Genomic DNA, 25,493 nt, shown 5'->3' on the forward strand with positions numbered 1-25,493 from the left:
GGAAATGGAAACCCACTCCAGTGTTCTTGCCTGGAGAATCCAGAGATGGGGGAGCCTGGTGGGCTGCTGTCCATGGGGTCGCACACAGAGTCGTACACGACTGAAGCGACTTAGCAGCAGCAGCAGCCGAGTACTGCATTTTGGACTCTTTTGTTGGCTATGATGGCTACTCCATTTCTTCTAAGGGATTCCTGTTGACAGTAGTAGATATAATGGTCATCTGAGTTAAATTCACCCATTCCAGTCCATTTTAGTTCGCTGATTCTTAGAATGTCAATGTTCACTCTTGCCATCTCCTGTTTGACCACTTCCAATTTGCCTTGATTCATGGACCTAACATTTCAGGTTCCTATGCAGTATTGCTCTTTATAGCATCAGACCTTGCTTCCATCACCAGTGACATCCACAACTGTATGTTGCTTTTGCTTTGGCTCCGTCCCTTCGTTCTTTCTGAAAAAGAAATGCAGAAAGGCAAAATGGCTATCTGAGGAGCGTACAAATAGCTGTGAAAAGAAGAGAAACAAAAAGCAAAGGAGAAAAGGAAAGATATAAGCATCTGAATGCAGAGTTCCAAAGAATAGCACGGAGAGATAAGAAAGTCTTCCTCAGTGATCAATGCAAAGAAATAGAGGAAAACAATTGAATGGGAAAGACTAGAGATCTCTTCAAGAAAATTATAGATAGCAAGGGAACATTTCATGCAAAAATGGGCTCAATAAAGGACAGAAATGGTATGGACCTAACAGAAGCAGATGATATTAAGAAGAGGTGGCAAGAATACACAGAAGAATTGTACAAAAAAAACATCTTCACGACTCAGATAAATCATGATGGTGTGATCACTCACCTAGAGCCAGACATCCTGGAATGTGAAGTCAAGTGGGCCTTAGGAAGCATCACTATGAACAAAGCCAGTGGGGGTGATGGAATTCCAGTTGAGACATTTCAAATCCTAAAAGATGATGCTGTGAAAGTTCTGTGCTCAATATGACAGCAAATTTGGGAAACTCAGCAGTGGTCACAGGAATGGAAAAAGTGAGTTTTCATTCCAATCCCAAAGAAAGGCAATGCCAAAGAATGCTCAAACTGTGGCACAATTGCACTCATCTCACACGCTAGTAGAGTAATGCTCAAAATTCTCCAAGCCAAGCTTCAGCAATACGTGAACCATGAACTTCCAGATGTTCAAGCTGGTTTTAGAAAAGGCAGAGGAACCTAAGGTCAAATTGCCAACATCCAGTGGATCATCAAAAAAGCAAGAGACTTCCAGAAAAACATCTGTTTCTGCTTTATTGAATATGCCAAAGCCTTTGACTGTGTGGATCACAATAAACTGTGGAATATTCTGAAAGTGATGGGAGTACCAGACCACCTGACCTGCCTCTTGAGAAACCTGTATGCAGATCAGGAAGTAACAGTTAGAACTGGACATGGAACAATGGACTGGTTCCAAATAGGAAAAGGAGTGTCAAGGCTATATATCGTCACCCTGCTTATTTAACTTATATGCAGAGTACATCATGAGAAATGCTGGGCTGGAGGAAGCACAAGCTAGAATCAAGATTGCCAGAACAAATATTAATAACCTCAGATATGCAGATGACACCACCCTTATGGCAGAAAGTGGAGAAGAACTAAAGATCCTCTTGATGAAAGAGGAGAGTGAAAAATTTGGCTTAAAGCTCAACATTCAGTAAACTAAGATCATGGCATCTGGTCCCATCATTTCATGGCAAATGGATGGGGAAACAGTGGAAACAGTGGCTGACTTTATTTTCCTGGGCTCCAAAATCACTGCAGATGGTGATTGCAGCCATGAAATTAAAAGATGCTTACTCCTTGGGAGGAAAGCTATGACCTACCTAGACAGCATATTAAAAAGCAGAGACATTACTTTGTCCACAAAGGTTCATCTAGTCCAGGCTATTTTCCAGTAATCATGTATGGATGTGAGAGTTGGACTATAAAGAAAGCTGAGTGTCGAAGAATTGATGCTTTAGAACTGTGGTGTTGGAGAAGACTCTTGAGAGTCCTTTGGACTGCGAGGAGATCCAACCAGTCCATTCTAAAGGAGATCAGTCCTGGGTGTTCATTGGAGGGACTGATGTTGAAGCTGAAACTCCAATACTTTGGCCACCTGATATGAAGAGCTGACTCATTTGAAAAGACCCTGATGCTGGGAAAGATTGAGGGCGAGAGGAGAAGGGAATGACAGAGGATGAGATGGTTGGATGGCATCACTGACTCGATGGACATGGGTTTGGGTAAACTCTGGGAGTTGGTGATGGACAGGGAGCCCTGACGTGCGGTTCATGGGGTCGCAAAGACTCGGACACAACTGAGTGACTGAACTGAAAATAGTTTCATAAACCTTCCTGAATCTTCATAGAATCAAGAAGCAAGCCACAGTAAAAAATGGTTAATAAATAATGCACAATGTCTACCAGAATAGTTGCATTATATTTGACTCTTGTTCACAAAAATAGTGATGCCTATCAATCTGAGGGCTCTCCAGATCCCCTCTTCAATCCTCTTATCTTTGCCGTAGTGAACATCCTAAATGAATGCTTCACGTCTAACAGGTTTTTTTCAGTTAAGCCTTAACAAGAGATTGTGCATCTGTATATCAACTATTGAATCATTTTGATTAGTTGTCAGTCTTTTTCTGGTTTTGACTTCTCTTTGGATAGGACAGTGTTTTCCAGAAGGCAAAAGTGTTGATGTAAAGACACAGGGATGGAATAGGAATCCGATTACAACCCCAGTAGCATGATCTGAGAGGAATGTACTCAAAATTTTTTTAAATGAAAAACTGTGTTTGACACTGGGGCAGGTTTTATAGACTGAGTGGTTTACTTCTGACTGGCTCACTTTGTGGCACTAAGAAACACCAGCAATTATGTATCTATAAAAGCTATTTCATCCCCCAAAATGATTATCAGGAGACACTGAGATGTTCAAGAGAGTATAATGTACACTGGGAAAATGCTTCCAAAAGAAAGCATGAGCTTCCATGATAATAGCAGGAAAAAGAAAGCATTTGGTACACAAACATGCACACACACACACACACACACACACACACACACACACACACACACAATATTATGAGATAAGCACCCCTGCTTTAAAATATTCATTTCTCAAGGAACATATAACAATTCTAAATTGCTATGAATTTAATACAATGTCCTCAGCATATATAACATGAGAACTGATGGCACAGCAGAGAGAAATTTTCAAATGCGTTTCCATAGAGAGACCTTCAAATGTTTTCTAAAATGTTGATTGGCCAATGTTAAAATTCTTTATGTGGGGAAGGAACATTTGAGCAAGAAAAATAAGCATTCTATTGAAGGATAAAGTGACCCCAATGAAGTTTTCCCCTTTCTGCTCTTTCTTTAGACACACTAGACTCTATGGATATCACATATGAGGTTTTTATATAAAGATAAAAGCTATGTTGCAGCAAGAAAAAGAGAATTCAAGTAAGTATCAGGATCCAGGAAGCTTCCCCTGTGAGCTAGCTCTACGTGAGCCTGTGCTCTGGGAATACGTTTGAGACTCTGGCTTAAAATCACAAGATTTATGGGAGGAATCTTGTCTTTGGGAGAACTCCTTACAAAGCTTTCGGTGACCTTGTAAGCAGCCAGGCCAGCCCTTTTGAACTAGTTAGCGAAACACAACAGAAGCTAACCTTGGCAGGGGAGGGGTTGTACTGTAAACTGCATTCATTTTAAGTCAATGCCCTTGTTTTAGCCAAGAGTCAGAAACATCCAAACTTGTCACTATCTCCAGAAACAGAACTTTTCTCATCAAGCTGCACGTATGCTCTGTCTCCATTGTAAATAATGCTTCTGAAGAATATTTCTTATACTTTTCAAGAATATATGATGTCATTTAATGAAATTACCATAGCAAGGAAAAATAAATAAATAAATGAAAGACATATAGGGATAGTATAGCACTCATTATCTGGGAACAGTACAGTTAGGTTAAAATTTCACAAAAAGACTGAGAAATGTATTTGTAAATAAAAAAATATACCTGTACATGGCTTATGGGTTGATGAAGAGATCACAAATTGTAATTAATATTAAATAATAAACAATGAGAATGAAAAAATTACAAAGAAAAACTTCAGTCATGCTCTGTAGTTCATATAGTAGCATAATATACTCTTATCCATAAATAAATAGGTGACAAAAAATGGTTGGAAATTTAAAATTAGAAAAATAACTGTAACCTTAAAATTCTTAAAGATTCTGCTTAAAGGAAGAGGTAGAATTAATGAAAAAATAAATAAAGTGAAGTAGCTCAGATTTCCAATGTCAAAAAGTTGATATCTGAGAAGACTGTAAAACAGAACATTTGGTGAGACAGACTAAGGAAAATGAAAAGGAGAAGGAAGAGATGTACTGTTAGAAGAGAGACACACGCAAAGGTGGACTGGCCAATAGGATATGAATTCCAGGTATCATCCTTTAGTAGAAGAACGGCCTTTTAGCTTTCTGAATGGTGCCTGTAGGTGAACATCAGATTTTAGTCTAATTTTAATTTTATCTTACAAGGGAACTTGCTTTATATCCTTTAATTTTCCATTTATTTTCTCTGGAAACTGCAAAGTAAGGAAAGATCAGAAAACTCAGATTTCTTCAAAGTTTACTCAACATTTCTAAATGTAACCATTTGAAGTAAAAATTTGTTTATGAGACTTTAATGCTAATACCTAATGCTCTTACATTTGCAGTAGATTTATAATCCTAGATTTTATGTAACTTTGATTATGCTTAATTCTCTCACATGTTCCAAGATTGAAGAAAGATAACTGTAATAGTATATCTCTGTAGAAGTGGAGATATATAGTTTGTTTGTGTTGTTTTTAGTCTCTTAGGCATTTCTGACTGTTTTGAGACTCCATGGACTGTAGCTTGCCAGGTTCCTCTGTCCATGTGATTTCGCAGACAAGAATACTAGAGTTGATTGCCATTTCCTTCTCCAGTATATATAATTTTGATACATGATATCATCCCTGTTTATATGAAAGAGTACATATTTTTTAAAATTAGGACTTTTGTTTCAGAGATTTGAAATATCTAATAATTACTTTTTCTCTGAATCCTTTGCCATAGGTCACCTATTCCATCCAAATTGACAAGAAAACATACACTATTCCACTTGAAAAACAGTAAGTGGCCATTCTTCTTTTCATAGACTTGTTTTTAGTTTCTTAAGTTTTTAATGGCTTCCTATAACTGAGTCTACATTTAGAGCCTCAGCATTAAAAGGCATGAGTATTTTATTTAACATGTTAAGTCTACTTGGTGATTCATGTCAGATGAGACTTTTGAGTCATTATCATTAGATTTTAAGTCTAATATTCAGATTCAACTATAATGATATAAATATTAGAGCATATGAAATACATGAATGTCATTTTATGTAACTCCTTACATTTAATTACAATTGCAATTGTAAATGAACTAATGTTATCAGCCCATAATTCAGTTTGTTTGTGTCATGTCTTTTTACATAATTATGTGACTTTATGCATTTTGTTTGATGTTACACTCTCAGTTTGTCTCATTTTGTTATAGTATATACTTTTAATGTCTTCAGATTTCTGCTTTCATTCTGTGAGGAAACCAACATCAATAACCTCTGTGTGTCACTCCATGACTTTCTAATCTAAATTTCATCTTTGCCTGAAATAAAACATGCGGAAACCTACCCAAAAAAGGATTTCTTTGCTCAAATACAAATTGTCTTCTGCAAGTGTCTTATTTAATAACAGCGCATATTTTCTTTCTCTGTATGTATATTTTCACTCATTTGTAGTAGTGAGATTGCATGGTATATAGTATTGATGGGTAATGAGGTTATTTCCAGGGATTGTTACTATAGACTCTGACAAGAAGCATCCTCATCCATGTATTTTTATATGATACAGATTTTGTTACATAACAGACTTGATATCAATTAATGGACTTCTGGATCAAGAGGGTGAATGCTAAAAATAGTCTTAACAATAATAATAATACTGACAAGAACAACAGTAACTGACATTTACTGAGCATGTACCATTTTCCAAGTGCATTTCTAGCAATGTGTATGTTGCTGAGTTATGTATGACTCTTTGGTACCTCGTGAACTGTAGCATGCCAGGCTCTCCTATCCTCCATTATCTCCCAGAGTTTGCTCAAATTCATGTCCACTGATTCAGTGATGCTATCTAACCATCTCATCTTCCATCACCTTCATCTTCTTTTGCCTTCAATCTTTCCCAGCATCAATGTCTTTCCAATGAGCAGATTCTTCACACCAGCTGGTCAAAGTATTGGAGCTTCAGCTTCGGCATCAGTCCTTCCATTGATTCTTCAGGTTTGATTGCCTTTAGGATTGACTGGTTTGATCTCCTTGCAGTCCACAGGACTCTCGTCTTCTCCAGAACCACAGTTCAAGGCATCAGTTCCCCAGCACTCAGCCTTCTTATGGGCCTGTTCTCAAATCTGTACATGACTACTGGAAAAACCATGACTTTGACTTTGTTGGTGAAGTGATATCTCTGCTTTCTAGTACACTGTCTATGTTTGTCATAGCTTTACTTCGAAGAAGCAAGTGTCTTTTAATTTCATGGCTGCAGTCACTGTCTTCAGTGATTATGGAGACCTAGAAAATAAAATCTGTCACTGCTTTTGCTTTTTCCACATCTATTTGCTATGAAGTGAGGGGACCAGAAGCTATGATCTTAGTTTTTTTAATGTTGAATTTTAAGCCAGCTTTTTCACTCTCCTCTTTCACTCTCCTCTTTCACTCTCATCAAGAGGCTCTTTAGTTCCTCTTCACTTTCTGCAATTAGAATGGTATCATCTGCACATCTCAGGTGGTTATTTCTCCAACAATCTTCATTCCAGCTTGTACTTCATCCAACCCATCATTAAACTTTAAGTTTAATAAGCAGGGTGACAATATACAACCTCTTACTCCTTTCCCTATTTTAACCAGTCAATTCCATGTCTGATTCTAACTGTTGGTTCTTGACCTACATATAGGTTTCTCAGAAGAGAGGTAAGGTGGTCTGGTACAAGCATTTATTTGAGAATTTTCCACAATTTGTTGTGATCCATAGTCAAATGCTTTAGCATAGTTGAGGAAGAAGTACATGTTTTTCTGTTTCTCCCTTGCTTTTTTCATGATCCAACGAACGTTGGAAATTTGATCTCTGGTTCCTCTACTGCTGCTAAACCCAGCTTGTACATCTGGAATTAGATGGTTCATATACTGCTGAAGTCTGACTTGAAGGATTTTGAGCGTAATCTTGCCAGCATGTAAAATTAGCACAATGATAAGGTCGTTTGAGCATTCTTTGGCATTGCCCTCTTTTGAGGTTGGAATGAAAACGGACATTTTCCACTTTTGTGGCCACTGCTGGGTTTTCTAAATTTGCTGATTTACTGAGTGCAGCACTCTAACAGCATCATCTTTTAGGATTTTGAATCATTCAGCTGGAATTCTGTTACTTCCATTAACTTTGTTCATAACAGTGGGCCTTTGTCCTAAGGCCCACTTGATTTCACATCCCAGCATGTCTGGCTCTAGGTGAGTAAGCACACCATCGTGGTTTTTTGGGTCATTAAATCCTTTCTGATATAGTTCCTCTGCATATTCTTGCCACCTCTTCTTAATATCTTTTGCTTCAGTTAGATCTTCAGTGTTTCTGTCCTTTATCAGGCCCATCTTTACTTGAAATATTTCCTTGTTATCTCTAGTTTTCTTGAAGAGATCTTTATTCTTTCCCTTTCTATTGTTTTTCTCTGTTTTCTTTTCATTGTTCGTTTCAGAAATCTTTCTTATCTCTCCTTGCTATTACCTGGAACTCTGTAGTTGAGTATATCTTTCCCTTTCTCCCTTGCCTTTTATTTATCTTCTTTCCCCAGCTATTTTTAGCACCTCCTTAGACAACCACTTTGCCCTCTTGCATTTCTTCTTCTTTGGGGTGGTTTTGGTCATTTTCTCCTATAGAGTGTTACAAACTTCCATCCATAGTTCTTCAGGCACTCTTCTACCAGGTCTAATCCCTCGAATCTATTTGTCACCTCTACTGTATACTCATAAGGGATTGATTTAGATCATACCTGAATGGCCTGGTGGTTTTCCTTGCTGTCTTCAACTTTAATCTGAATTTTGCAATAAGGAGCTCATGATCTGTGCCACAGTCAGCTCCAGGTTTTGTTTTTACTGACTGTATACAGCTTCTCCATCTTTGGCAACAAAGAACATAATCAATCTGATTTCAGTATTGACCATCTGTTGATGACCATGGGTAGACTGGTCCACTGGATTGTTTGGAAAGACTGTTTGCTGTGACCAGTGTGTTCTCTTGACAAGACTCTGTTAGCCTTTGCCCGCTTTCATTTTGTACTTCAAAGCCAAACATGTCTGTTATTCCAGGTTTCTCTTGACTTCCTTCTTTTGCCTTCTAATCCCCTATGATGAAAAGGGCATCTTCTTCTTATTTTAGTTCTAGAAGGTGTCCTAGGTCTTCATAGGACCAGTCAACTTCACCATCTTTAACATCAGCCATTGGGGTGTAGACTTGGGTTACTGTGATGTTGAATGGTTTGCCTTAGAAACGAACTGAGATCATTCTGTCATTTTTGAGATTGACCCAATTACTGCATTTTGAACTCTTTTGTTGACTATGAGGGCTACTCCATTTCTTCTAAGGGATTCTTGCCCAAAAGAGTAGATATAATGGTCATCTGCATTAAATACGCCCATTCCCATCCATTTTGGTTCACTGATTCCTAAGATGTTGATGTTCAATCTTACCATCTCTTGCTTGACCACTTCCAGTTTACCTTGATTCATGGACCTAACATTCCAGATTCCTATGCAATATTGTTCTTTACAGTATTGGACTTTCACCACCAGACATGTCCACAGCTTGGCTTTGTTCCTGCTTTGGCCCAACGGCTTCTTTCTTACTGTAGTTATTATTAATTGCCCTCCACTCTTCCTGAGTAGCATATTGGATACCTTCAACCTGAGGGGCTCATCTTCCAGTGTCATATCTTTTTGCCTTTTTCATATGATCTGTGGGGTTTTCCAGGCAAGAATACTGGAGTAGATTCCCATTTCCTTCTCCAGTGTACCACATTTTGTCAGAACTCTTCACTGTGACTCATCCGTCTTGGGTGTCCCTTCACAGCATGGTTCATAGCTTCATATAGTGACACACGTGTCTCTGCCACAGCAAGGCTGTAATCCATGAAGGGGATTTTACCTTGGGGGTCTGGCAAATTACCAGCCAAGTTTGAGACTATTTTGATGGGGCCTTCCCAGGTGGCTCAGTGGTAAAAAGTCCTCCTGCCAAAGCAGGAGATGCAAGAGACTCACGTTCAGTTCCCAAGTGGGGAAGATACCCTGGAGGAGGCAATGGCAACCCATTCCAGTATTCTTGCCTGGAAAATAGCATGGACACAGGAGTCTGGTGGATTAGAGTTCATGGGGTTTCAGAGTTGGACATAAGTGAGTGACTGAGCACTACTGCACACTTACTTTTGCCAAAGTGATGTTGGGTGAATTGATTTCAACAGAGGCTTAAAAAGGCTCTCATGGTTTTCTGCTCTCCATCTTTACCTGTCACCCCCATGAGAATATGTTTTGGCTAAGCTTGCTGAAAGATTAAAGACATGTGGATCATAGCCAAGGTGTTCTGTTTATCCCTGCATCAGCCAGTATTCAGCTGAATCCTGTACCACTGAGCAAGCCTGGCCAGTTAGCAGAGTTGTCATGGCTACTGGCACATGACCCAAAAGTGTGAGCAGTAGGTACATATTGTTTTACTGTATGTGGTTGTAGTTGTTCATAATGCAACATTGTGCATAATATCATTTGTTGAGATTCATTCATATTGATGTATGCAAAATAATTTTTAATGCATATGTAGCCATCAAATTAATATATCTCATAAATTATTTATCCTCCCTTATTTATAGCAAGAAAGCTTTCTAGTTGACATCCTTGGACATGACTTCCCAGGCCTCAGTGTAGCTATTGGATTATAAATAAGAGAATTTTTAAGTGTTATATACTGCCAGTTTTTTTTTTCTTCAAAACCTTTATAACCAATTTTTATGACAATAAATTAAAGGATATTTGTTTTCTACATTCTCAACCAAATGCATATATTCACTCATTTTTTTAATTAGTGGATAACAAATGCAATTTTATTGTTGCTTTAATATGCATTTCTCTGGTTATTAATAACATGTAATGTCTTTCCAAGTGAAAATGTACAGTTCTCATTGACTTGCTTCCCTTAAGATTTTAGAGTAATTAGTTTTTATTCATTCAATCAATCCAGTTCAGTTCAGTCACTCAGTTGTGTCCAACTCTTTGCGATCCCATGAACCACAGCACACCAGGCCTCCCTGTCCATCACCAACTCCCGGAGTTTCTCCAAACTCATTTCCATTGAGTCAGTGATGCCATCTAAGCATCTCATCCTCTGTCATCATCTTCTCCTGCCTGCAATCCTTCCCAGCATCAGGGTCTTTTCTAATGAGTCAGCTCTTCGCATCAGGTGGCCAAAGTATTGTCTTTTATTCATTAGTTTGGAGTTATTTATATTCTATATATGGCTTTAACTTTCTGTTTTTCTACTTTTTGCTCCATCATCAATTTGTGAGAAGTTTTGTTTTCTGTGGCTATTACCACTTTATCTCTTCTATAGTTGTGAAAATAGCATGTTGAATATTGATGTTTTCTTCCTATGTTTTGGGGATTTATTGCTATAAAGAAGAATTTTCAAATAATCCTTACATTCATATTTTTTCTCATAGGTTCTCATGTTCTTCTCTTGTGTCTCTCAGATCCTAAAGTGATACCATAACATCCTATATTTTTAAAAATTTCTTGCCATTTGAGATGTAAACGCACTGCTTTCAGTTTCTTTATCAACTCTATTTGCATTTTCCTACTTTTTTGAAGCATTTTTTATTGCAGTTTTCTGCTGACTCAGGTATTATTTAGTTAGAATGTTTTCTAGTTATATTCGTTAGATTATTTTCTTCAGAAGGAATATGCAGATAGCATGCTTCCTTAATCGCAGATGTGTGGATGTCTTTTTGTTCTCATAATTGAATAACATTTTGGCAACATGTAGAATTTGTGAGTCACATTTCTTTTCTATAAATTTTTGTAATTTGATACAGTCTATTTTAAGTGTTCCAGTATGTTTTATTTGTATGAGTGAGTATGAGTTTCTGTGTATGTGTCTGTATATTACATTAATACTCCCTGAAATATCCAAAGTCCCTTAATGTTTTCTTTTTAATTTTCAGCCCACATACCCTATTTTCTTCCATGGGGAATCTATGCTTTCATCCTGCATCTTATTTCTCTGCTCTATATCATATTCTATAACTATGATCAAATCTTTATTTTTGATGTGCCTTCTGCCAGCATTTTTCCTCTTTATTGGCTAGACCTTTAATTATGGTTACAGTAAGCAAATTTTCTTGGGTACGTTTATTCGATTCCTTAATATTAACTGTCTGCCAGTGCAGGAGACATAAGAGATGTGGATTTGATCTCTGATTTGGGACTGTTCCCTGGAGGAAGGCTTGGCAGCCCACTGAAGTAATGTTACTTTCAAAATCTCATGGACAGAGGAAACTGGTGGGCTATAGTCCATAGAGTCACAAAGAGTTGAACACAACTTAAGGGACGTAGCACTCACATGTCATGTATTTTTTTTTTTTCTCTCTCCAGATGGTCTCCTTGGAAAGCTTATTAATTTTTCTTGAACCTAAAATTGTTCTTGTCCATCAATGCTACTTCATTAGAAGCTAGCTTTTAAATTTTGCCTTTGATTTGTTTCCAGTTTCCTTTTGTTGGACGTTGTTTTTGTTTCAGTTCTCACTTGTGTTTCCCTTATGTGCTTAGTGTCTCAGTCATGTCTGACTCTTTGCGACTCCATGAACAATAGCCCAGCAGGCTCCTCTGTCCATGGGATTCTCCAGGCAAGAAGACTGGAGTGGGTTGCCATGCCCTCCTCCAGGGGGTCTTTCCAACCCAAGGACTGAACCCAGGCCTCCTGCATTGCAGGCAGATTCTTTCATCTGAGTTACCAAGGAAGCCTGATTTTCCTTATATCACTGATAAAGGCAGATTGGTGTGTTGTTTCATATAAAAAAAACAAAAGATGTGGTTTTGGTAAAGCGTCTAGGATGAATAAACTTACAAACTAATTTTTTCTCATTTTAATAATTCTTGTCAAATATCTGTGAAAGTTTTACCTCTAATTTCTTTTTCCCAGGAAATACTGTTGGATTCCCACTCTACCACCTCCATTTAAACACTTACAGTTATAAAATGTGGCTCTGTCCTTGTTCCAGAATTCATGTTCTAGATGCTTTCACCTAAACCCATCTGGGCAATTCAGATTCTTGAATCATTATATATACTGATATATAAAGTTATACATAGTATATCATTTCAGTATACATATATGTGTGTATATATATTATATATATATATATATATAATATATATGAATCTTTGCCTTAGACATCATTACAAATTAACTTTACTTCACAAAACTTTTTCTTAAAAAGAATGAAAGCAAATAAAGCAGATATGAATAGAAAAGTAGTGATGAAGAAAGCACTGTTAATGCTTTAGTTTCTCTCTATCCTGGTGTTCAGAGGCTTCTTGATGTTTGGAATCCTTGAGAAATGTAAGGTCCTTGGACTCTAGTCAGTAGAAATTGTTAAGTGGCCAGGAATTCAGGCAAGCCTTTGTTGAGACTCATGCTGCAGCAGGAGGGAGTGAAAACAAGTAAGAGGTTCCCTTGCTCACTCTCTGAGGAGGGCAGGCTGGTTCCTTATGTGAGGTGAAAGTCAGGGTGCATTGGTGGTCCAAGCCCGATCTGCTCACCGCAGGAATCCGAGAGATGAGGGATTGAGGCAAGGAAGAGACTTTATTCGGGAGTGAGCTGACCAAGAAGATGGCAGGCTAGCACCCCAAAATAACTGTGTTATTGGAGTCTGGATGCCAGATTCTTTTATAGATCAGAGATGGGAGGAGGTGAGGTGGCAAAGTAAAAAGACCTTGAATCTTGCAAACATCTCCTAGAATGCCAAGTCTCAGGCAGAGGATGTGTTAATTTCTTCCTTCCTGCCATCTACATCACGTGGTTCTGAAGAAAGGCACTTCAGTTTACAGTCAGGCAAAGGCTCGGGATTCCCTGAGGCAGGCCTTTCAATTATAGTAACAAAAGCAATGAAAAGCAAGTCAAAGAAACAGTTGCAACATGGAGTCAGAACTGGGTTCGCTGCACCAGTCTGCAGGTTCCCTTGGGGGTGCTGTGTACAAGCTTCATGCACAGTGCCTTGCTTTTTCTCCTGGCACCTCAGAAGTAGTATCACTTTGTGGCCTTTTTGTGTCTTCTTGTTCATACTTGCCCAGACTGCTCATGCAGGCAGTTATTTTTAGTCCTTTGTAGTTCCTTTATCATTTGTTACTCCAGGAGACATTTGTCCAGGTCAAGCACTCCAGTAAAGAGTTCAGGTCCCACACTATCTCATCCCTGCCATAAATATGTTAGATTGTTCCAAGATAATCAACATCCACCTTGTAAGAAGATTATAGCTTGATACTCCATTTATATCACATTTATATATAGAAATAACATATGATATTTGAGCCAAAGACTAGAATCCTTCTTCTAAACAAAGACTTTGAGATGTATTGTGTGGTTCTACAATTTTTCTCCTACCGCTTCAAGAGAAGCAGTTTCCATAGAGGGACCATGCCTTTTCCTAGGTTCCAGAAGGAAGGCATTGTGGAGTTGAATCTGCAGTAACCTTGGAAACAACATTTGTTTTAATTTTAAAGCACTAGGAATTTGGAGGTTGTTTTTTAGCCTAGGATAAGTTATGAAAAAACTTAATGAAATAAGCATGAATTTTTTGTTATTTATCAACCTGTGGCTGCTTATTAGCAAATTATAACAAAAGGATTTATGCCATGATATGTATAGATGGTTGAGTCTATAAAAACTTTGCTTTGGGAATCAGAAGTCCTGGATTTTATTAGACATCAGTCTGTGTCATTACAGTGCCCACACCTGTATCTGGTCATTCTGGTTCTTGTTTTCTCTTATATACATAATATGCTATCAGAAGGAAAGGTAGACAATGGGGAGATGAACCCACTTCAGTTCAGTTCAGTCCCTCAGTCTTGTCTGACTCTTTGCGACCCCATGGACTGCAGCACACCTGGCCTCCCTGTCCATCATCAACTACCAGAACTTACTCAAACTTATGCCATCCAACCATCTTATCCTCTGTCACCCGCTTCTCCTCCTGCCTTCAGTCTTTCCCAGCATCAGGGTCTTTTCCAATGAATCTGTTCTTCGCATCAGGTGGCCAAAGTATTGGAGCTTCAGCTTCAGCACCAGTCCTTCCAGTGAATATTCAGGACTGATTTCCTTTAGGATTGACTGGTTTGATCTTCTTGCAGTCCAAGGAACCCATTTAATCTTTGCATATTTAAGCTTATAAAGTGGAAAGTAAAGTTTTTTTGTTTAATTTCATAACTCTGGAAGTTACTTTTATTAATGCTGTTATTAAGACAAAGTTTATCATTTTGGTTGAATTAGGTCATTTTTAGATGCTAATTTCCTGGTGTATTCATACAACAAATCAGGGATGTTATATCCAGATTCTTCATTTACAAAGGTAAGTTTTACTTTATGTTTTGTAGATTTTTATGCTTTTGTGATAAAGGCATCGTTGGTGGGAAGAATGAGCCCGCCTTATGCTCAGCCAGATTGTTGGGCAACCAGACTGATCACAAACCCAAACATAATGTGGCAGTTGCTATGAAAACATGTTGACTAGAATGAGCATTTTAGAATTTGAAACTCAGAAATCACTTAATTGAAAAGGTCATTTACATTCTCTGAAAGTAGTTGTAGGAATTTGAGAGGAGAAAAAAGTGGGAAAAGGAACTGAGAAGCCTCTAAATACAGGGCGAAGTTTTGAAGAAAGTGTCCTAGGAGGTGAGCAGTGGAGGGAACAGTGGAAACCACTTCACAGAAAGAGCACAGAAAAATAAAGCTGCAATAGTATATTCAGTACTAAATCCTAATATGTTTACATGAAAACTACAGGAATTTGAATTATATTTCCCAATGCAAATAAGAGTCAAAAAATGTTTAAAAGAATATGAAGAAGTTAGCTTTAGTCTAAGATATGTATTTTGCCAGAATAGATGATGGAGAAGATACGAATGCAAGTGTTTATTCAAATTCTGTTGCTATGCTACAATTCAGAAAGAATGATATTTAAAATATGATAACTGGTACAACATTTCTCTTTCTCACCATCTGCAAGTAGAAAGTAGGACAGAATTCGTGAGACACTTGGTTTCAGACATTTAACAATTAAAAGAAAAATCAGGGATTCTTCCTCTGACAGAAAGCAAAGAGGGTGAGTCTCACTTTGAACTTGGTCCTCTGACTGGGAATAATGTCTTAACTATAGTACAAGAATTGAATCAAATAGGACTTCCTATGAGTATGGATTTTCTGAATTGTAGGGGTAACGTATTCAGTCATTCACCACTAAGGGTAATGTTAGATATAGGTGTTTTTTGGTTTTTTTTTTTAATATGGTCTTTACAAAGTTAAGGAAATTCACTGTTCCTAGATTGGTAAGAATATGTTTGTTTTTCTGCCCCATGATGGGGAATGTAATTAATTGTATAAGATGTCTTTCTGTATTAGTTGATATGATCATATGATGTTGAGATAGTGTATTGCTTTGACTGATTTTCAAATATTGATACAATACCTAGAAAATACCTTTCATACCTAGAAAAATCCAAACTTGGTCTTGTTGTATGAATTTTACATTCATGCCTGGATTTGATTTGCTAACAATTTCTTGAGAATTTGGGGGGTCAAATTTCATGAAAAACATTGGTCTATGATTTTCTTTTTTTGGTAGTGACTTTGTCTAATTTTTAAATTAGAGTAATACTGGTCTCATTAAATACATCAAAAAGGAATGCATTCTCTTGTTTTTCAGGAAGACATTGTATAAAATACTTGTTAATTCTTAAGATACTTGGTAAAATTCTACAGTGAAATCCCTGAGCTTTGGGATTTTACATGTGTGTGTGTGTTGGGAGCTATTAAATTAGCAATTCAATTTATTTAATAGTTATAGGCTATTTTATTTATCTGTTTTTTTGGTTGTTTTGGTGGGTTATAATTTTTTAAGTAATTGGTCTGTTTCATCTCAGTGGCATTTCTGCATGGAATTTTGTAATAGTCTTTATTATTCTTTTAATGACTTACAGGAACTTTAGTGATGTGTTGGTTCATTTCAGACATTGATGATGTGTGACTCCTCTTAACTGTCAGTCTTACTAGAGATTTTTCAATTTATTGCACATATCAAAAAACCTACTGTTACTTGCTTTGATTTTCTTTTAGGTCAGTTCAGTTCAGTCGCTCAGTCGTGTCCGACTCTTTGCGACCCCATGAATCTCAGCACGCCAGGCCTCCCTGTACATCACCAACTCCCAGAGTTTACCCAAACCCATGTCCATCGAGTCGGTGATGCCATCCAATCATCTCATCCTCTGTCGTCCCCTTCTCCTCCCGCCCCCAATCCTTCCCAGCATCAGGGTCTTTTCCAATGAGTCAACTCTTCGCATGAGGTGGCCAAAGTATTGGAGTTTCAGCTTCAACATCAGTCCTTCCAATGAACACCCAGAACTGATCTCCTTTAGGATGGACTGGTTGGATCTCCTTGAAGTCCAAGGAACTCTCAAGAGTCTTCTCCAACACCACAGTTCAAAACCATCAATTCTTCAGCACTCAGCTTTCTTTATAGTCCAACTCTCACATCCATACATGACCACTGGAAAAACCATAGCTTTGACTAGACGGACCTTTGTTGGCAAAATAATGTCTCTGCTTTTAAATATGCTATCTAGGTTGGTCATAACCTTCCTTCCAAGGAGTAAGCGTCTTTTCATTTCATGGCTGCAATCACCATCAGCAGTGATTTTGGAGCACCCAAAAATAAAGTCTGACACTGTTACCACTGTTTCCCCATCTATTTCCCATGAAGTGATGGGACCAGATGCCATGATCTTAGTTTCCTGAACGTTGAGCTTTAAGCCAACTTCTTCACTCTCCTCTTTCACTTTCATCAAGAGGCTCTTTAATTCTTCTTCACTTTCTGCCATAAGGGTGGTGTCATCTGCATATCTGAGGTTATTGATATTTCTCCCAGCATCTTATTGTCAATGTCACAGCTTTTTTCTGTGTTTCTTTTCTCCCTGATACCTTGCTTCAGGTTTATTTTGCTCTTCTTCTAATATGTTCAGGACAAAACTTCATAGGTGATCATTCATCTGGAAAAGATTGAGGGAAAGAGGGGAAGGGGGCAACAGAGGATGAGATGATTGGATGGCATCACCTACAACAACAGACATGAGTTTGAGCAAACTCAGGGAGATAGTGAAGGAAAGGGAGACCTGACATGCTGCAGTTCATGGGTCACAAAGAGTCGGATGCGACCTACTGGCTGAAAAACAATTCATCTTTCTATTGTAAGCATTTTAGTACTCAAATTTCCCTCTCACATTGCTTTAGTTGTGTCTCACAACAATACGGTATGTTTTCATGTTAATAAACAATATATGTATCCTTTATATTTCTTCTGAGGCTTTCTGTTTGACCTGATGTTTTAAAAGTGTATAATTTACAAGTGGTTTGGAATTTTTTTCTGTTGTTTGTTGAATTTTTGTTTGATTATTTTCGATATAGGCATATAGCTTATGTAATTTCAATTTGTTTTTCATTTGTGAAGGTTTGCCTCATGATCCAGTATATTGTATTTGTAGGTGAATGTACTCGGATACTTGAAAAAAAATGTGTATTGTATTATTCTTGGGTGGAATGGTCCATAAATGTCATGGCCATCGGTTTGATGGATGCTATTACTCTATGCACTATTTTGTTGATTTACAGTCTAGTACTGGCAATAACCAATTGGAGTGTGTTGAATTCTTCATTTACTGTTGTGGTGTTTGTCATTCTCTTTCAGATATATCAGGGTTTGCTTCAAATATTTTGAAGTTTTGTTATTTGACGCCTAAAACTTCAGGATTGTCATCTTCTTGATAAGTGGATACTTTTATGATTACATAGTGATTCTCTATCCCTTGTACATTTCTTTATAATTAAGTGCAGTTACTCTGATAGTATATTTATCAATATTTGCATGTATAACTGAACCTCTTTGCTGTATACCTGAAACTAACACAACATTGCAAATCAACCAATATAAACAAAATTAAATTTAAAAGATATAATCATTGGAAGCACAAAACAGATTTAAGTTTGATGTGAGTTTCCTGCAGAGACTATTTTGTGGGTCATAAGGTGTGTTTTTTCCCTCCATTTGCCTTGGGAATCCATATTTTATTTGATGTTTTTAGATTACTTATATTTATAATAATTATTGATATGGTTGGGCTTTTCACTGCTCTGATACATTTTTTTTCTATTTTTCTGTGCTTCTAATTCTTTTTTCTTCTGTTGTTTCATTCTTCTGAATTACTTGAACAGTTTAAAAATTATACCATGATTTACTTACAGTGTTTTAGTAGATTTTCCTTCTTACACTTTTCTTACTCTTCGCTTGAGGTGTGACGATATACATATAGAACATAGCCTACTGTTGTGAATTTTTAACTTCTTCAAGTGAAATACTTCAAGGACCTTCCCAGGTAGCTCAAATGGTAAAGAATCTGCCTGCAATGTGGGAGATCTGGGTCCCATCCCTGTGTTGGGAAGATCCCCTGGAGAAGGGAATGGCAACCCACTCCAGTATTCTTGCCTAGGGAATTCCATGGACAGAGGAGCCTGGTGGGCTACAGTCTATGGTGTCGCAAAGAGTTGGACAGGACTGAGTGACTAACACTTTCACTTTCACTTTAAATGTCATTATCATATTGTTTTGATTGCTATAGCCTCTTAATGTCATTTGAATCAGGAAATGTGATACCTCAGCTGTATCAAGGTTATTTGCCTATTTGGGTTTTTTTTTTTTTTTTTTGTGGCTACATAAGAATTTCAGGATCATTTTTTCTGGTTCTGTGAAAAATGCCATTAGACATTGAATAGGAATCACATTGAATCTGTAGTCTTCTTTAGGTGGTATGGGTATTATAACCATAAGAATTCCTCCAATCCATGACCACTAGATCTCTTTCCATTGTGTCATAATTTCTTTCATCAGTATACTATAGGTTTAGAGTACAGGTGTTTCTCTTCCTTGGTTTAATTTAATCAAAAGTATTTTATTCTTTTGGATGCTATTGTAAGTAGAATTGTTTGTTAATTTCTCTTTCTGACAGTTTGTTAGTTTGTACAAACACAAATTATTTTCGTATGTTAACTTTATACTCTGTAAAATTGCACAATTTACTGATATTTTTCCTCTTTAACCTATGTAGTAATTGCTTTTATTACTTGAATTTTGAATGTGGACCCTCCTTTGCATACCTGGGATAAATCCCACTTGGTTTGGGTTTATGATTTTTACATTTATTGTTGGTTTTTATTTCCTAATATGTTGTTGAGAATTTTTGCATATAGGCTCACGAGAGATTTTAATGTGTAGCTCTTTTTTTTTTTTTTAAGTTTCATTGTTGTATTGGTTTTAGTATAATATTGGCCCACATAGCATGAGTTAGTGGAGAAGGAAATGGCAACCCACTCCAGTATTCTTGCCTGGAGAATCCCAGGGACGGAGGAGCCTGGTGGGCTGCTGTCTATGGGGTTGCATGGAGTCGGACATGACTGAAGCATCTTAGCAGCAGCAGCAGCAGCAGCAAAATGAATTAGAAGTATTTCTTCTATTTCTATATTTTGAAGGAATGTGTAGAGATTTGATACGATTTACTTAAGTGTTTGGCAGAATTCAACAGTGACAACATCTGGGCCTGCCTGCTGCTTTGTGCTTTGGCAGGTGACCAATTTTATTCAACTTATGTAATAGAATCAAACGTATTCAGATTGTCTATTTCCTCCAACATGAGGTTTGACAAATGGTGTGTTTCAAATAGTTGGACCATTTTATCCAGGATTTCAAATTGGTGGACATAGAGTTGTTTATCTCATTCCTTTATTATCCTTTTAATGTACATGAGGCTATAGTTAAGATACTTCTTTTGTACTACTGATATCAGTAATTAGTATCTCTCTTAGTACACCTGGCAAGAGGTTTATCAATTCTAAATATTTCTTTCCTGTTGCTTACTTTGGATTTAATTTGCTTTTCTTTTTTCTAGTTTCCGAAGTGGAAACTACTGATTTTAGATCTTTGTTTTTTTGTCATATATGCATTTGATTATATAAATTTCCTCTAAGCACTTAAGGTATTTAGGGATATCCCTTTAGGATATTTAGCTGTACCCCACAAAATTTAAAAAATTTCTGTTTTCATTTGAATTTAGTTAAAAATATTTTAATAAAACTTATTTTCAGATTTCTTTTTTGACCCATGTGTTTCTCAGAACGGAGAAGGCAATGGCACCCCACTCCAGTACCCTTGCCTGGAAAATCCCATGGACGGAGGAGCCTGGTAGGCTGTAGTCCATGGGGTCGCTAAGAGTCAGACATGACTGAGCGACTTCACTTTCACTTTTCCTGTTCATGCACTGGAGAAGGAAATGGCAACCCACTCCAGTATTCTTGCCTGGAGAATCCCAAGGATGGCGGAGCCTGGTGGGCTGCCGTCTATGGGGTCGCACAGAGTTGGACACGACTGAAGCGACTTAGCAGAAGCAGCAGTTTCTCAGAAGCGGGTTTTTTAAATCTTCAAGGGATTTTTCCAGCCATTTGCCTGTTATTGACTTCCGGTTTAATTCCATCATGGTCTAAGAAGAGAAATTGTATGATTTCTATTATTTTAAGTTTGTTAATGTATGTTTTATGGCTTGCAATGTCTATCCTGCTGAACGTTGAATATGAACTTCAGAAAACATGTATTCTACTGTTGTTTGAGAAAGTATTCTGTGAACATCAATTATATCCAGTTAATTGATGTTGCTGAGCTTAACTGTGTCCACTGTCAAATAACACCCTTCCATATAGCAAATAGCGTGTAGTACTGTCTTTCATTTCACTTTATATAAGCAAGTATATAATATTTATGCAGAGTGTCTGAAACATATTTAGCATAAATAATCTGTATATAACTATATGCAAATACATTGGTTCTATGATTTTAAGAAGCTCTTATATCAGTTAAGATTGCAAAAAGTAAACATTATTATTTTATTATCACTATTACTTTTTCATTGGTTTGCCTTCTGTATGTGGATCCAACTTTTTGACCTATATCGAGTTTTTTCCTTCTGTATAGAAATTTCTCAAGTCATTTCTTTCAAACATACATACTGGCAGTAAATTTCCTCTGTTGTGGTTTGCCTCACAAAGTCTTTATATCTTTATCACTTTTCAATGACAGTATTATAGAGCAAATATTTCTAGGTTGGTCATTTTTTTTCCTCCTGACATTTTAAATATTTCATTCAACTTCTATCTTGCTTGTGTGGTTTCTGAGGAGAATCTGACATGTGTCCTATCTTTGTTCTTGTATAGGCAATTTTCCCTGTTTCTGGCTTCTTTAAGGAATTTTTTCTTACATCTTTGGATTTCTGTAGTTTTAAAATGATGATTTTAAAATGACAAAGCTAGTGGAGGTGATGGAATTCCAGTTGAGCTATTTCAAATCCTAAAAGATGATGCTGTGAAAGTGCTGCACTCAATCTGCCAGCAAATATGGAAAACTCATCAGTGGTCACAGGACCAGAAGAGGTCAGTTTTCATTCCAATCCCAAAGAAAGGCAATGCCAAAGAATGCTCAACCTACTACACAATTGTACTCATCTCACATGCTAGTAAAGTAATGCTTAAAATTCTCCAAGTCAGGCTTCAGCAATACGTGAACCGTGAACTTCCAGATGTTCAAGCTGGTTTTAGAAAAGGCAGAGGAACCAGGGGTCAAATTGCCAACATCCGCTGGATCATCAAAAAAGCAAGAGGGTACCAGAAAAACATCTGTTTCTGCTTCATTGATTATGCCAAAGCCTTTGACTGTGTGGATCACAATAAACTGTGGAAAATTCTGAAAGAGATGGGCATACCAGATCACCTGATCTGCCTCTTGAGAAGCCTGTATGCAGGTCAGGAAGCAACAGTTAGAACTGGACATGGAACAACAGACTGGTTCCAAATAGAAAAAGGAGTACGTCAAGGCTGTATATTGTCACCCTGCTTATTTAACTTATATGCAGAGTACATCATGAGAAATGCTGGACTGGATGAAGCACAAGCTGGAATCAAGATTGCCAGGAGAAATATCAATAACCTCAGATATGCAGATGACACCACGCTTATGGAAGAAAGTGAAGAAGATCTAAAGAGCCTCTTGATGAAAGTGAAAGTGGAGAGTGAAAAAGTTGGCTTAAAGCTCAACATTCAGAAAACTAAGATCATGCCATCCAGTCCCATCACTCCATGGCAGATAGATGGGGAAACAGTGGAAACAGTGGCTGACTTTATTTTTCTGGGCTCCAAAATCACTGCAGGTGGTGACTGCAGCCATGAAATTAAAAGATGCTTACTCCTTGGAAGGAAAGTTATGACCAACCTCAGTTCAGTTCAGTCGCTCAGTCGTGTCCAACTCTTTGCAACCCCATGAATTGTAGCACGCCAAGCCTCCCTGTCCATCACCAACTCCCAGAGTCTACCCAAACCCATGCCCATCGAGTCAGTGATGCCATCCAACCTTCTCATCCTCTGTCGTCCCCTTCTCCTCCCGCCCCTGATCCTTCCCAGCATTAGGGTCTTTTCCAATGAGTCAACTCTTCACATGAGGTGGCCAAAGTATTGTAGTTTCAGCTTCAACATCAGTCCTTCCAATGAACACCCAGGACTGATCTCCTTTAGGATGGATGACCAACCTAGACAGCATATTAAAAAGCAGAGACATTACTTTGCCAACAAAGGTCCGTCTAGTCAAGGCTATGGTTTTTCCAGTGGTCATGTATGGATGTGAGAGTTGGACTATAAAGGAAGCTGAGCACCGAAGAATTGATGCTTTTGAACTGTGGTGTTAGAGAAGATTCTTGAGAGTCCCTTGGACTACAAGGAGATCCAACCAGTCCATCCTAAAGGAGATCAGTCCTGGGTGTTCATTGGAAGGACTGATGTTGAAGCTGAAACTCCAATACTTTGGTCACCTCATGTGAAGAGTTCACTCATTGGAAAAGACCCTAATGCTGGGAAGGATTGGGGGCAGGAGAAGAAGGGGACGACAGAGGATGAGATGGCTGGATGGCATCACTGACTCGATGGACCTGGGTTTGGGTGGACTTAGGGAGTTGGTGATGTACAGGGAGGCCTGGCGTGCTGCGGTTCATGGGGTCGCAAAGAGTCGGACCCAACAGAGCGACTGAACTGAACTGAAAAGGATATTTCAAGGTATGAGTTTTTTAGTTTGCAGTTTTTTATTTTGCATGTGTGCTGTTCGGTGTTCTCTGAACTCTCTGCCTCTGTGGTTTGGTGTCTGATAAGCATTTGGGGAAAATATTCAGTTATTGTTACTTCAAAAAGATAACTTATTTTCCTTTCTCTCTTTCTTCTGCTTTTGGAATTCCCATTATCTTTAAGATATGCCTTTCTAGTCCTCCCATATTCTTTGTATATTCTCTTCTATTGTGTTTTTATTGTTGTAACTCTGTCTTGATTTCTCTGTCATGATGGAATGGCAACGTACAACCTTCATACATGGAGAACCAGAAATCTGTTTTTCATTTGTTCAGTTTTGCAGTGAATTAATACATTTAGTTGACTCTTTTTTTCTCTCTCAGCACTTTGAATATGTCATCTCACTCTCTTCTGGCTTCCAAGCTTTCTCCTAAAAAGTCCACTGAGAGTCTTAGGGGTCTTTCAATACACATAAGTCACTTTTCTTCTGTGGGTTTCCCAAAAGTCTCTCTATATATTTGACTTTTGATTGCAGAATATCTCAATGTGGTTTCTTTAGGGACATTTTATTTGTTGTTTTAAAATCTTGACATGGATATCAGTTTCCTTCTATAAGTTTGGAAGATTTTTAGCCATTATGTATTGAAAATGCTTCCTTTTTTTACTGAGATATAATCAATATATTACAGTATACAAGTTGAAGGTGTAGAAGGTGTGGATTTGATCCATTACTTATTACAGTATAATTACTGGCATAGTATTAACTAGCATGTTTTCACTTCACATAATTATCCTTCTTTCCCTCTCTTTTCCTTCTGAGACTCCCATATTGTGTGTATTGTTACTCTTGTTACTATCCCATAACTCCTGTAAGATTTGATCACTTTCTACTGTCTTTCTTTGCTCCAGCTCTGTTGGAGTTGAATTGAGTCTTTCTTCTGTCTGATGTAATCTGCTGTTGAAGACTTCTAGTGAATTTTTTCAGTTCAGTGATTATTCTATGGCTCCCTGGTGGCTTAGTGGTAAAGAACCTGCCTGCCAATGCAGGAGATGGGTTCAATCTATGAGTTAAGAAAATCTCCTGCAGAAGGAAATGGCAATCTGCTCCAGTATTCTCATCTGGAAAGTCCCATGGGCAGAAGAATCAGGTGGGCTACAGTCCTTGGGGTAGCAAAAGAGTTGGACACGACTTGGCAGCTAAACAACAGCAGCAATTATTCTACAGCTCCATGATTTCTGTTTGATATTTTTAATATTTTATCTGGTTTTTTTTTCAAACTCTCACTTGGTTCACACATTGTTCTCCTAACCTCAATGAGCATACTTATGGGAACATCTTTATTTTTAATTTTTTATTAGGTATATTAATTTTATTTCACTAGTATCAATTTCAGCCTGTATCTTATTCCTTTGTTTGAAATATCATTTCTCTAGTCTTCATTTTACTTAACACTATTTTGGTGTCTGCTCGTTAGACAAAGCAGTCCCCTCACAGGGTCTTCATGAGTGGCCATGTACAGAAGGACACCCCCACGAATCAGCCCGGCCAGTGATCTGGGGGTCCTCTCCCAAAGGGAAGCAGACCTCTGTGGGTTTTTTCTGCTCTGTCTCTGCTGGTCAGAAGGGATGATCATTGCCTGTCACCCCAAGTCAGTGCCTCTGTTCTCCACCAGACGGTACTGAGGCATCCGTGCTGCAAGACTGGAGAGACACGTGCTGGTTCTTGGGTCACTATTGGTGAAGTGGGAGCACTGCATTCAATAATTCAACTATTGTCTCCCGCAGTGGAGGCAGAGAGGTGGGATTTTTCTTCTTCTCACTCTGTGATGAGTGTGGACAAGCAAGGAAGGGAATCAATGGTGTCAAGTAACCCAAGCCACATCTCCTTAGGTATTCTCCT

The 25,493-nt window shown here is 37.9% G+C and overlaps 1 protein-coding gene across 50 annotated transcripts in view; it reads left to right on the plus strand.

Moving 5' to 3' along the window:
• Window positions 1-25,493, plus strand: part of LOC145518868 (A disintegrin and metallopeptidase domain 3-like) — a 109,213-nt gene that overhangs the window by 2,225 nt on the left and 81,495 nt on the right. For 27 of the 50 annotated variants that reach the window (XR_014063368.1, XR_014063369.1, XR_014063366.1 and 24 more), the window contains exons 3-4: window positions 5,133-5,188; window positions 14,672-14,750. Coding sequence is in view for 23 of the 50 variants with exons in the window: in XM_081523954.1 (XP_081380080.1) it covers window positions 5,133-5,188; window positions 14,672-14,750 (135 nt within the window). In the remaining 27 variants the exon portion in view is untranslated. Of the gene's footprint in view, window positions 1-3,405; window positions 3,489-5,132; window positions 5,189-14,671; window positions 14,751-25,493 lie in introns of all 50 variants that reach the window. The other 23 variants (XR_014063384.1, XR_014063379.1, XR_014063380.1 and 20 more) reach the window with 3 other exon arrangements.

The sequence above is a fragment of the Giraffa tippelskirchi genome, chromosome 8 (genome assembly GCF_054371585.1).
Source record: "Giraffa tippelskirchi isolate mGirTip1 chromosome 8, T2T-mGirTip1v1.2.pri, whole genome shotgun sequence".
NCBI lineage: Eukaryota > Metazoa > Chordata > Mammalia > Artiodactyla > Giraffidae > Giraffa > Giraffa tippelskirchi.